Source organism: Eumetopias jubatus, unplaced genomic scaffold (genome assembly GCF_037043125.1).
Source record: "Eumetopias jubatus isolate StellerSeaLion01/CBP00866 unplaced genomic scaffold, mEumJub1_p1.0 scaffold_14, whole genome shotgun sequence".
Lineage (NCBI taxonomy): Eukaryota > Metazoa > Chordata > Mammalia > Carnivora > Otariidae > Eumetopias > Eumetopias jubatus.
Genome location: NW_028274820.1, coordinates 80,440,898 through 80,453,313, shown reverse-complemented (window position 1 = coordinate 80,453,313; position 12,416 = coordinate 80,440,898). Strand labels below are relative to the sequence as shown.

General features: G+C 37.5%; 1 protein-coding gene across 15 annotated transcripts in view; it reads left to right on the top strand.

Moving 5' to 3' along the window:
- CADPS2 (calcium dependent secretion activator 2) overlaps positions 1-12,416 on the top strand; it is a 506,725-nt gene that overhangs the window by 210,931 nt on the left and 283,378 nt on the right. For all 15 annotated transcript variants that reach the window (XM_028104882.2, XM_028104880.2, XM_028104885.2 and 12 more), the window contains exon 6: positions 3,947-4,068. In XM_028104882.2, coding sequence (XP_027960683.1) covers positions 3,947-4,068 — 122 coding nt within the window. The remainder of the gene's footprint in view (positions 1-3,946; positions 4,069-12,416) is intronic.

The window sequence follows — 12,416 nt, the reverse complement described above, 5'->3', positions numbered from 1 at the left end:
AGGTTAATATATTAAATTTACTATCAGAGTTAGAAATAGGTTTTCTTCTGACTGGAAACTCTGTTCTGGGATTGCCTAATGATTTTGCCATTACTCTGGGTTTCTTCTCAATCTCTTTGCCATTACTGGGTTTCTTCTCAGTCTCTTTGGTATCTTAAAGAAATATTTAATGGGAAACTACACAGTATCTTACATGTAGAAGTCTGTTTTCCTACTGACCAAGATACAAAGTGCCAAGGTTTTTTTTTTTTTTTAAGGATTTGTGCAACATAAAATTAGTTATAATTTGTAAAGCAAATTATTTTTGTAATGTATAAACCTACCATGCAGAACTGGAAACTGTTCAAGACACCTTCTCTTTTCTGTATTGTTTAAAAGTTTTAAACACAATTGTAAATAATTGGCTTTTATGAACTCTTTTCCCTTTTGAAAACAAAATTATCCTCATGAGTTAGTGTCTGTGTGAAACTATGAATTGTTCTGTACTTTATTGCCAGTATATTAAACAGGGTTGCTCAGTTAACAGTAAAATGGTGTTAGAGAAAATGAGTTAAAACTTCATTTTACATGGTCTGAGAAGCTTGCCTATTTATAAAATTGTTTTGATAGTCCTCTATTACTATGTCCATATAAGGCAGATATTTTCCTTCCATAGCATAATAGAGATGTTTTCTATGATACACTTCCAGTATGATAAATAGGAGTTGTGTGTCCAACAAGAAAATGAAGTCACATTCAGTGCACATTACACAGTGCTTACCTGTGGACACCTGAGAGAATAGATGAGGTCCCCCTCTGTCCCCAGGGCCTCTGACCTCAGCCTAACTAAGCTCCGTAATTATCCCTGGCCCATTATCCAAGCCTTGCTACTCAGCCTAAGAAAGTTCTGAAAGGCAAGCAGTTATTCCAGTTTAAGGGTCTCCCATTTTGTCAGTCAGGCTTAGAATTGGTCCAGTGGGAAAAGTTTTTTCTACAAACTAAAGGCTGAGTCTAGAGAATAAGTGCAGGTTTGAAAAACTGTTTAAATTTTATCACCTCTTTTAAAATTGCTACTGACTGCTCTCTTCTCTCACCACACCGTGTTCTCTTGCCAACCTGAATTTTTGTCACAGCTCTTACCACCTAACGTGTAATTCAGTTATTTTTATTATTCATTATTTGCCTGATTCTACTAAAATGTAAGCTACAGGAAGTTAAGGTCTTGTTTTCACTGAGGTATCACAAGAGCCTAAAACACTACCTGGCACACAGTTGACTTGATAAATACTGATTGAATTGGGGACTTTGATGGTATCAAAAAGCAGCAGTTAAAAAAAAAGAAAGAAAGAAAGAAAAAAGCAGCAGTTAGCCACAACACGATTACATTTAGGTCGCTTCATTCCTGAAACCTTCAGAGACAATAATAAAGCAAGAGCGAAGCTAACTCACAAAACCATAAGCCATCCCGTGGTATGTTAAATATTGAGTAAGGGGAAGGCAGCCCAGGTTAATCTACGAAGTTGAGTCTGCATGTTGGAAGATAAATGGTGTCACTGGTATGAGTACAGATGATTTTCACACTGTTTTCATTGGTATTGGGCTCGCAGACCCTGTGAGGGCTTCTTTATGTGGTAGTATATGGTCCCCAAATACTGCTCAGCTTCATTTTCTCAAAACTGCACGTGACTCAGTGCCACATAACTCTCGGGACAGTGCATTATTCAGAAGCATGTTACCAAGCTTTATATTTTGTACATGACTGCCTTCTTTTTGCCTCTAGAATAATTCTGTGTATATTATCTCTATTATATCAGTCACAGAGATTGGGGAAGTGGGGATGGAATTGAGACTACATTCATTTTCCATGGTTCTATTACCAAGTTTTTTGGGGAACTGATCGAAACAGTTACCTGAAATTAGGTCAGTTGATGGTCCATGGAATTCGTGGCTGTCTTTATCATTAAAGATTGAGACCAGCTACATTTTTTTTTTATGCCTTTTGGAAATCAGATCTGTAGATGTGTTGTTTTATTTATATGTATGGACTCAGAACAGAAGTTACTTCTTTTGAAAGTGGCAGTTCTGCCAAAGAAAACATTCCTGGCACAGATGGGAGTACTAGTTTGTGGAGTGGGAAATGGTTTCACAAGTTGTGTGTTTCAGGAGGTCCTGTTTACAGTAGCTTGTAGGAGAGGTGACAGAAATAGTGCTAAGCAGGTGTTTCCTTTCTTCTCTCTTGAACTTTGTTGAACACGCTTGAGAAAGAGATGCAGGGCAAATAAGCATATTTCCAAATATGAACTAAAAGATTTCTACATTATGTGTACACAATTCTCTTGCTTCCTGTATTTTAAGTGACCTTCCATAAATTTTATTAAGAAGCCATTTCGGTCATGTTGTTAAGTCCCTGTGGAATCGGTTTTTGATTGATAGTTAAATAGGTCATTTGTCTCAGCTTCTGCTTAGCTTTATTTGTCTAAAGATCTAATGAGTTTCAAAACGATTAACAACGACATTGATTTATTAAGAATATATACCTCCTTTTGCTTACTTTCCATCAACGAGATGAAGTGCTTTGTTCTAACTTCCTTGAATGTCTGACAGCAGCTAAGAAAGGTGTTACTGGTCTCTATCAGTTCTTAGTCTGTTTTCTGTTATGCCCTTATTTTTATTCATGGCGTTGGTATGCATTTCAGTGTGATAAAATGACAAAAGTCTTGGTTGAGAAAGGAGAATGGTTCTGAGTTTGACCTTTCTTTTTTAGTGATTAGTTTCCCATTATTTTCATGGGGGGAAAAAAGGCGTTTATATTTATGAACATAACCCTTCTGTTGTGAAGATTAAAAGGAAGAATAGTTTCTTTTAAGATGGTTTCTTTGAGAACTTTTGCCTCAAGATTCGTATCACAACTCAATGAAAAGTGGAATGACTTATAATGTATTAAATGATCAATACATGATGTTTTTAGTGGATATTTTGGTAGCTACATGGCATGAATGCTGTTAATCTTGTTTGTACAAATAAAACATGAGATCAATAAAGACATGAATGTGCATATTATAAAAATGCCATTGAATATATTTTATGAGTTTCAAGAACTTAGGAAACTTCAGGATGCAAGTTTTGATTGAAAAAAAAAACTATAGCAAAAATACTCAATAATACTTACATTTTATGTGTACACCCAGTGAAAATGTTAGGTTACAATATTTTAAATCAGCCTTTTATATGAACATTAAAAAGCCCACTTGAAAAATATTTGTTTCTCTTTTTTCTAGGAGTTACAGATGCGTAATACAGTATCAGTCTTTCTACCCATTCCCAGTGTGCTGCATTAAGTTAGCACATACCTTTAGTGGAAAAGTCCTTTTTTTCCTTGCGAAGTTAGTAGTGAGATAGTCATTGGGCAAGTTATATTTTCCATACTTCATAATAAGATATACATTTTCTATAATGAATATTCTTTTATAAATATTAATAGTCCTCTAAAATAAGTGAATATAGAAAGATCTGATGATGTCACATACTGATAACCACAAATTGGGATGATGATGATGTGCACCACTCATAAATATACTTTCACTTTATGTGGAACTCAACCTGTACTGCTTTTAGCACATTCACTGAATTTTCATGGGTAATTCCTCTTTACCTCATGCAGACTTGCTATCATATTTTAAGGATCTGAGTTTATACCTCACTTAACTCAGTCAGGCTTATATTTAGAGATCTTAACCTTACTTTAATAAGCTGCAGGAGATATTTCTTCAATACTAGGCTTCCTCAGAATGTTACTTACTGTACCTTCCATGAATACAGGTGGATTCTAAGGAAGATAAAATACCATTGGTGTTACCAGATAATTTTATCAGCTGATCGTTCTACTTGTAATCAATGCTGCTATCTCTATGTCTTGTTAAAGGCTACCAATTTGATGTATCATTTAAAAAATTTTTTTTGTCTTTAGATTGTCATAATGGAAGTGCAAGGTTTGAAGTCCGTTGCTCCCAATCGAATTGTTTACTGTACAATGGAAGTGGAAGGAGGAGAAAAACTTCAGACAGACCAGGCTGAAGCCTCAAGGCCACAGTAAGCCAGCTGAAAAAAAAATTTCCCCTTCCAAAGAAACATGGTTTATTTATTTGCAGCATTGTGTGATTTTATACTCCAAAAGCGTTCTTGGTTAGCTTTGTTTCAACTGTGTTAGAATCATTGTGTGCCTTTCTAGGTAAGGATGCTATAATTAGAACTGTAGCAGAATCCCTGTGTAGTACAGGGAGAAAATCTAACCTGCAAAGGAGAAGCTAGTTATTTAGCCAGTCAGTGTTTGTAAGCCATTTAAAAGGAGAGCATGTGTAACCATGTGTTATTTAAAAGGTGGTGCTAGATCCTATTTCAGTTTCTAGACAAAAAAAAAAAAAAAAAAAAACTATAACCTAATAGCCCTAATAGCTTTTCCATTTCCACGTATTACTAATGACTATATAACACTGATGATGTTGAGGTGGATACAGTTTTGCCCAGTGTCTTAGAATACTTAAGGAATAGGCTTGAGTTAGAGAACCAATTAATGACAACCGCACAGTAATCAGAAGCTAAAACTGTTCTTTGCTGGCAGTTTCAGGTTTCAAAATCTGGGAATGAGTTTAAGTTTGGAAGATGTTCTTTTTAACCGATTGAAACTTGGGAAGCATCACAGTCTCTGGTAGAAATAACCAGGCTAGTCTGAGGAATTTGAGTGAAAATTTCCTGGCTTTCATTTGTACACTGCCTTGAGAAGAGATGTTTTTTCCTTCCTCAGGACTTACGATTTTTGTCTTAGCACAGCATGATGATGTGACCTGTTCATTCAGGATATGTCTGATCAGATCCTGGTTGGCCGTGGTTAGATAGAGGTGAACAAAAACTTTCATTTTCCTTAGGCCAGGCACAAGGGTAAGGTGGGGACACAGATACAAAAGTAATAGGACAGATGTGCACAGAGTATTATGAGATGGAGAAGCAGCAAGTTGCAACTTCTCACCCTGCCTTATAAAAACTCTTACAGGTCTACCGCTAACCAGCCTCTCATTACCTCTGGGACCTCACCTAGCCTCTGGTCAGTTACTGGACTTCATGTAATTCCTCAAACATATCATTACACTTGCTTTTCCCTCTGCCTGCCTTCCCATTTATCTTTATATGTCTGGATCCTTGGTATTAGACATTTCTCCAAAGAAGACCTACAAATGACTAAGAGACACATGAAAAAATGCTCATCACTCATCATCAGGGAAATACAAATCAAAACCACAATGAGATACCACCCCACACTGGTCAGAATGGCTAAAATTAACTCAGGAAACAACAGATGTTGGTGAGGTTGCATAAAAAGGGGAACCCTCTAACACAAATGCAAGCTGGTGCAGCCACTCGGAAAACAGTATGGAGCTTCTTCAGAAAGTTAAAAATAGAGCTATCCTATGACCCAGCAATTGCACCACTAGGTATTTATCCAAAGAATACAAACATAGTGATTTGAAGGGGGACATGCACCCCGATGTTTATAGCAGCAATGTTCACAACTGCCAAAATATGGAAAGAGCCCAGATTTCCATCGGCAGATGAATGGATAAAGTTGTGTGTATATATACAATGGACTACTACTCAGCCACTAAAAAGAATGAAATCGTGCCATTTGCAATGATGTGGCTGGGACTAGAGCGTATTATGCTAAGTGAAATCAGAGAAAGACATACCAAATATTTCACTCATGTGGAATTTAAGAAACAAAAAAGATGAACGTAGGGGAAAGGAAGGAAAAATAAAAATAAAAACAGAGGCAAACCATAAGAGATTCTTAACTATAGGGAACAAACTGAGGGTTGCTGGAGGGGACATGGGTGGGTGGGACGGGGTAATTGGGTGATGGGTATTAAGGAGGGCACTTGATGTAATGAGCACTGGTTGTTATATGCACCTGATCAATCACTAAACTCTACCTCGAAATAAATAATAACTATGATTTCAGCACAGGTCTTGATCTCGGGGTTGTGATGTTCAAACTCCTGCATTGGGCTCCATGCTGGGCATGGAGCCTACTTTAAAAAAATCTTAAACCTCACTTGCTGAGAACACCTCTTTTAGATAACCCAATATGAAGCAGATATTCTCTGGCTCATTTTAATCTTTGACTAATGTGCTTCTTATCTGTTCACTTTGTATTTCCCCCTTGAGAAAAGGGTAGATACCTTGTCCTGTTTGATCTTCTAGTACCCAGTAGGCTGTCAGAATTTATTCAGTTGCTTGCACTTATTTTTATGACTTAGTCACAGTAAATATTGAAGGGTGTAGTATTTACTCCTGCAGGCAATTAGAGTTGAGTTACAGTGTGACAATAAAGTGACAGTGAGAATAAACAACTTTTTAAAAAAAAATATTTTATGTTTGACAGAGAGAGACACAGCGAGAGAGGAACCCAAGCAGTGGGAGTGGGAGAGGGAGAAGCAGGCTTCCCATGGAGCAGGGAGCCCAATGCGGGGCTCAATCCCAGGACCCTGGGTTCATGACCTGAGCCGAAGGCGGACGCTTAACTACTGAGCCACCCAGTCGCCCCAAACAACTCTTTTTAAAAGATGCTTTAGATCTAGGAGGAGGCTGTGAGATAGAAGGAAATTGACTGGGGCTATTTTTGGCAGGGCATATGGATTCAAGGGAGAGGTTTGGTTTTTGTTTTAAAGGTTATATTAGTCTGTATTAGTATATTCAGAGAGTTGTGCAACCATCAGCAATTCTAGAACATATTCATCACCTCAAAAGAAACACTGTACCCTGTGTAAGGAAAACTGTACATCAACCTCAGATTACCCCCATCCTGACCGACTACTAAGTGACTTTCTGTCTCTATGGATTTGCTTATTCTGGGCATTTCAAATAAATAGAATCATCTAGTATGTGCTCTTTTGTGACTGGTTTCTTTCCCTTAACGTAATGTTTTCTGCTTCCTCCATCTTCTGGCATGTATCAGAATTTCATTTCTTTTTATGACCAGATCATAGTCTAGTGCATGTAGATACCACATTTTGTTTATCCATTCATTTAGATTGAGGACACTTGGGTTGTTTCCACCTTGTGGCTACTGTGAATGCTGCAACCAAAGTTGTACTGATACCTGTGTGAGTCCCTGTTTTCATTTGTTTTAGGTACATACATAGGAGTGGAATCACTGGACCATGTAATAATTGCATGTATAGATTTTTGAGGATCTACCAAACTGCTTCCCACAGTGATAGCACCATTTTATTTTCCCACTGACAATGCGAGTTTCAGTTTCTTCACATTCTCACCAATACTTATTATTTGCCGTATGCACAGTCATTCTAGCAGGGGTGACGTGATATCTCATTGTGATTTGATTTACACTTCGCTCGTGACTAATCATGTTGAGCATATCTTCCTATGTTGTATTAGCTATTTGTTTTTTTTTCCTAAGATTTTATTTTATTTATTCATGAGAGACAGAGAGAGAGAGGCAGAGGCAGAGGGAGAAGCAGGCTCCCTGCCTAGCAGGGAGCCCAATGCGGGACTCGATCCCAGGACCCTGGGATCATGACCTGAGCCGAAGGCAGACGCTTAACCGACTGAGCCACCCAGGTGTCCCTGTATTAGCTATTTGTATATCTCTTTAGAGGAATGTCTATTTAAGTCTTTTGCTCCTTTTATATTGAGTTGTCTTTTAAGTTGTAAGAGCTATTTATATATTCTAGATGTTAGATTCTTGTATATGATTTGCAAATGTTTTCTCCCATTGTGTAGATTATCTTTTTATTTTCTTGATATTGTCTTTTGATACTGTTCAATTTATCTATTTCGTTGTTGCTTATGCTTTTGGACCTGTGTTTAAGAATCTAGTGCTCAATCCAAGGTCACAAAAATTTAACCCCATGTTTTCTCCTAAGGCTTTCATAGTTTTACCTCTTACATTTAGATCATTAATCCATTTTAAAGATTTATTTATTTCGAGAAAGAGAGTGCACGTGCGTGTGCACAAGCAGGGAGAGGGGCAGAGGAGGAGGGAGAGGGAGAATCTCAAGCAGACTCCACACTGAGTGTGGAACCCCACGAGATCATGACCTGAGCAGAAACCAAGAGTCAGCTGCGTAACCTACTAAGCCACCCAGGTGCACTCATTAATCTACTTCTAAGTTGAGTTTTATTTGTGGTAGGATGTAAGGGTTCGACTTCCTTTATTTGCATGTAACAATTCAGTTGTCCAGTTCTTAAGTTGAAGAAACTGTTCCTTTTCCATTAAATATTCTTGGTACTCTTTTGAAAATCAGTTTACATAGATATATGGGTTTGTTTCTGGACTCTGAGTTGTATTACATTGATGCCCTTATGCACATTATTTTGCTTACCATTGCCTTGTATGAAGTGGGTTTTGTTTTTATTTTATTTTTTATTTTTTTTTTGGCCTTGGGTGACGTTTTAAAATCACGGGTATGTGTCTTCCAGCTATGTTCTTTCTCAGTATCATTTTGGCTATTCTGAATGTCCGTATGACCTTTAGGATAAATTTGCCAGTTTCTACAAAGGTTTTGCAAATATCTCTAGCTGGGATTCTCATAGCAATTGTACTGAATCTGATCAATTTGGAGAGTACTGCCATCTTAATTAACAATGTTTTCTTCCTATTCATGAATGTAGAGTGTCTTTCTAGTTATTTAGACCTTTGTTTCTTTTAATAATAGTTTGTAGTTTTCAAAGTGTAAGTTTTGCACTTTGCTTAAATTTATTCCCAGTATTGTTTTCTTCAGTTATTTTGGATTATTTATTGTAAGTATATAAAAATAATTTTTAAAATATTGATCTTGCATGCTGCACCCTTGCTGAACTTGTTAATTCTAATGGTGGTTTTTTTATTAGATTTCTTAGATTTCTTTTTATATAAGATCATGTCATCTGCAAGTAGTGATAATTGTATTTCTTTCTGCCTGATCTGAATGCCATTTATTTATTTATTTACTTACTTACTTACTTACTTACTTACTTACTTACTTACTTACTTACCTACCCTGACTAGTTCCTTCACTGCAGTGTTGGGTAGAAGTGTCAGGAGTAGACATCCTTGCATTCTTCTTGATTTTAGTAGGAAAGCATGTATTTTTCATGATTAAGTATAATGCTAGCTCTGGATTTTTTATAGATGCCTGTTACCAATTTGAGGAAGTTCCTTTCTGTTCATAAGCTTTGTTAGTGTTTTCATCATGAAAAGATGTTAGATTTTGTCAAATGCTTTCTCTGCCTCTGTTGAGATGATCAAATGGGTTTTGCTTTTATCCTATTGAAGGTGCATTACATTATTTAATTTTTAGGTGTCAAACCAACCTTGTATTCCTGGCATAATTTGCACCTGGTCATTATGTATAATTCTTTTTATTTGTTACAGCATTCAGTTCTCCAGTATTTTGTTAAGGACTTTTGCATCTCTTTTAAGAAATAGTGGTCTAGGGGTGCCTGGGTGGCTCAGTTGTTAAGCGTCTGCCTTCGGCTCAGGTCATAATCCCAGGGTCCTGGCCCCACATCAGCCTCCCTGCTCAGTGGGAAGCCTCCTTCTCCCTCTCCCACTCCCCCTGCTTGTGTTCCTTCTCTCACTGTCTCTCTCTCTCTCTGTGTCAAATAAAATCTTTAAAAAAAAAAAATAGTGCTCTATAATCCTTTTTTTTTGAGACCTATCTGATTTTATATTGGCCTCATAGAATGAATTTGGAAGTGGTCTCCCTTTTTTTTGAAAAGTATGAACAATTGGTATTAATTCCTTAAATGTTTGGTAGAATTTACCAGGGAAGCCATCTGGGGCTGGACTTTTCTTTGTAGGTAGTTCTCCATTACTAATTTAATCTCTTTATTGTAGATCTATTTAGAGTGTCTGTTTCTTCTTGTCAGTTTTAGTATTTGGTGTATTTAGAGTAATTTGTCCATTTCATTCAAGTTACCTAATTTATTGGCATACATTTGTTTATAGTATTCATTTATAACATGTTTTATTTCCATTAAATATTCCCTCTTTCATTTCTAAAATGAATTCAATGAATTCTAATATTCGAATCTCCTTTTTCTTAGTCCATCAGGCTAAAAAAATATTTTTAAAAAAACCCAAATTTGGGGTGCCTGGGTGGCTCAGTCATTAAGCATCTGCCTTCGGCTCAGGCCTTGATCCCAGGGTCCTGGGATCGAGCCCCGCATGGGGCTCCCTGCTCAGTGGGAAGCCTGCTTCTCTCTCTCCCACTCCCCCTGCTTGTGTTTCCTCTCTCGCTGAGTCTCTCTGTCAAATAAATGAATAAAATCTTAAAAACAAAACAAAACAAAACAAAACAAAAAAAACTCTTGTTTCATTGATTTCCACTGTAATCTTCTTTATTTCCTTCCCTTTTTTCCTTTAGGTTTAGTTTGCTCTTTTTCTAATGTCTTAAGGTGGAAAGTTATATTTTTGAGTTGAGCTCTTCTTAATACAGGCATTTACATCTATAAATTTCCTTCTAAGCACTGCTTGAGCAGCATCCCATAAATACCAGTATGTTCTCTACATTTTCACTGCAGCAAGGAGACTTGGATCGGGAAAGTGTTATTTGTATAGTAAATAGTCATTGGAAGAAGTTTCTCAGTAGCAAGAGAATAAAAGACTCAGATCCTATCATGCCACCCCAGTGACTGAGGGAATAGAAGTCACTCCTGAAACCCATCGGGAACGCAACAGTATGTCACCACTCACTGGTTGGGAAGCTCCTTTATGGCAAGTATATATATATATATATATATTTTTTTTTTATGTTTCTTACTTAGTTCAGGCTGCTATAACAGAAATACAGTTTTAATACTGGGTGGCTTAAACAACAAACATTATTTCTCACAGTTGTGGATGCTGGAAGTGTGAGATCAAGGTGCCAGCACTTTCTGGGACCACCTCCTTGCCAGGTCCTCAGATGGTGGGGAGAGAGCTCTTACATCTCTTCATCCTCTTATAGGGATACCAGTTCGATCATGGGGGCTCCATCCCCATGATCTCATTCACATCCACCTCTCACAGCCCCCCACCTCAAGACATTATCACATTAGGGATTACAGCTTCAACATCTGAACTTTTGGGGGTGCACATTCAGGCCTCTCAAAATTCATGTCTTCACCTGCAAAATAGTTTAATTCTATCCCAACAGCTCCAGTATTTACCTCATTCTAGCATCAGTTCTGAAGTCTAAAATCCAAAGTCATCTAAATATTATCTAAATCAGATATGGGTAAAGTGAATTATGTTTCATTCTGAGGCAAAGTTCCTCTCCAGCTGTGAACCTGTGAAACCAGATAAGTTATATGCTTCATGACAACAGTGGTGGGAGAAGTACAGAATAGATATTCCAGTTCAGAAACAGAGAAATGAGGAATAGAATGGGTGACAAGTCCCAAGTAAATCTAAAACCTAGCAAGATAAACTCCTTTCGACATTAAGGCCCAAGAGTACTCTTTGGTTCCATGCTTTGCCTTCTGGACCCACTAAGGCAGTGATGACACCTGTATGGCTCTGCTGGATGGATGTTTTGCCCCTGTACCTTCTGATGGCTGCCATCTGGCATGTTGAAACCAAGGCAGCGGCCCCATCTACGAGGCCCTGCTAGGCAGAGGTCTAAGCCTTTGAAACTGAGGTGGAGATAGTCCTATCCGTGCCCTGCCAACTCCTCCAAACCCTTGCAGGCTTGTTGCACTAAAGTCCTGTGCTGGGATTGGCAGTCCTAATGATCTCTGAATCACCTTTGGAGTCATTCCTCCCTCGTCTTGAAGACTAGAATGTGTTCATAGCTGAATCTCTGGTCCAGTTTTGTAGGGTCTAAAGGAGTTCAACAGTCTTCCTTCATTTGTTTCCATCCCCTTCAGTTTTAACCAACAGTGTTCCTGCTGAGATGGTTGATTAGGTTCGTGGTTCATACCTATACTTACCTCCTTATCTAATGTCTGTCTACCACACCTTTAGCGTTCTCTTCTGAACATGCTTTCTCATTATGGACAGACTGAGAATCTTTAAAATCTTTATGATCTGGTAACTTTTTACATAACTGTTGTCTTTAATTTATTTTCTCTTTTTTTTTAATTAAAAAAATTTTTTTTAATTCATTTTCTCTTATTGCATTTTACTGTAAGCAGTCAGGAGCAACCAAGCCACTCCTTCAACACTTTACTTAGAAATTTCCTCAGGTCATTCTCCAGTTTCATTGCATGGAGGTTCTACATTTCACAACACACTAGAATATGAACACAATTCAGCCAGCCTCTTTGCAACTGATAACAAAGATAATCTTTTTTGCGGTTTGCAGTAACATGTTCCTCCTTTCCACTGAGACCTCATCAAAATAGCCTTTACCATCCATATTTTTACCAACATTGTGTTCGTAAATATTATGTATTCTCTG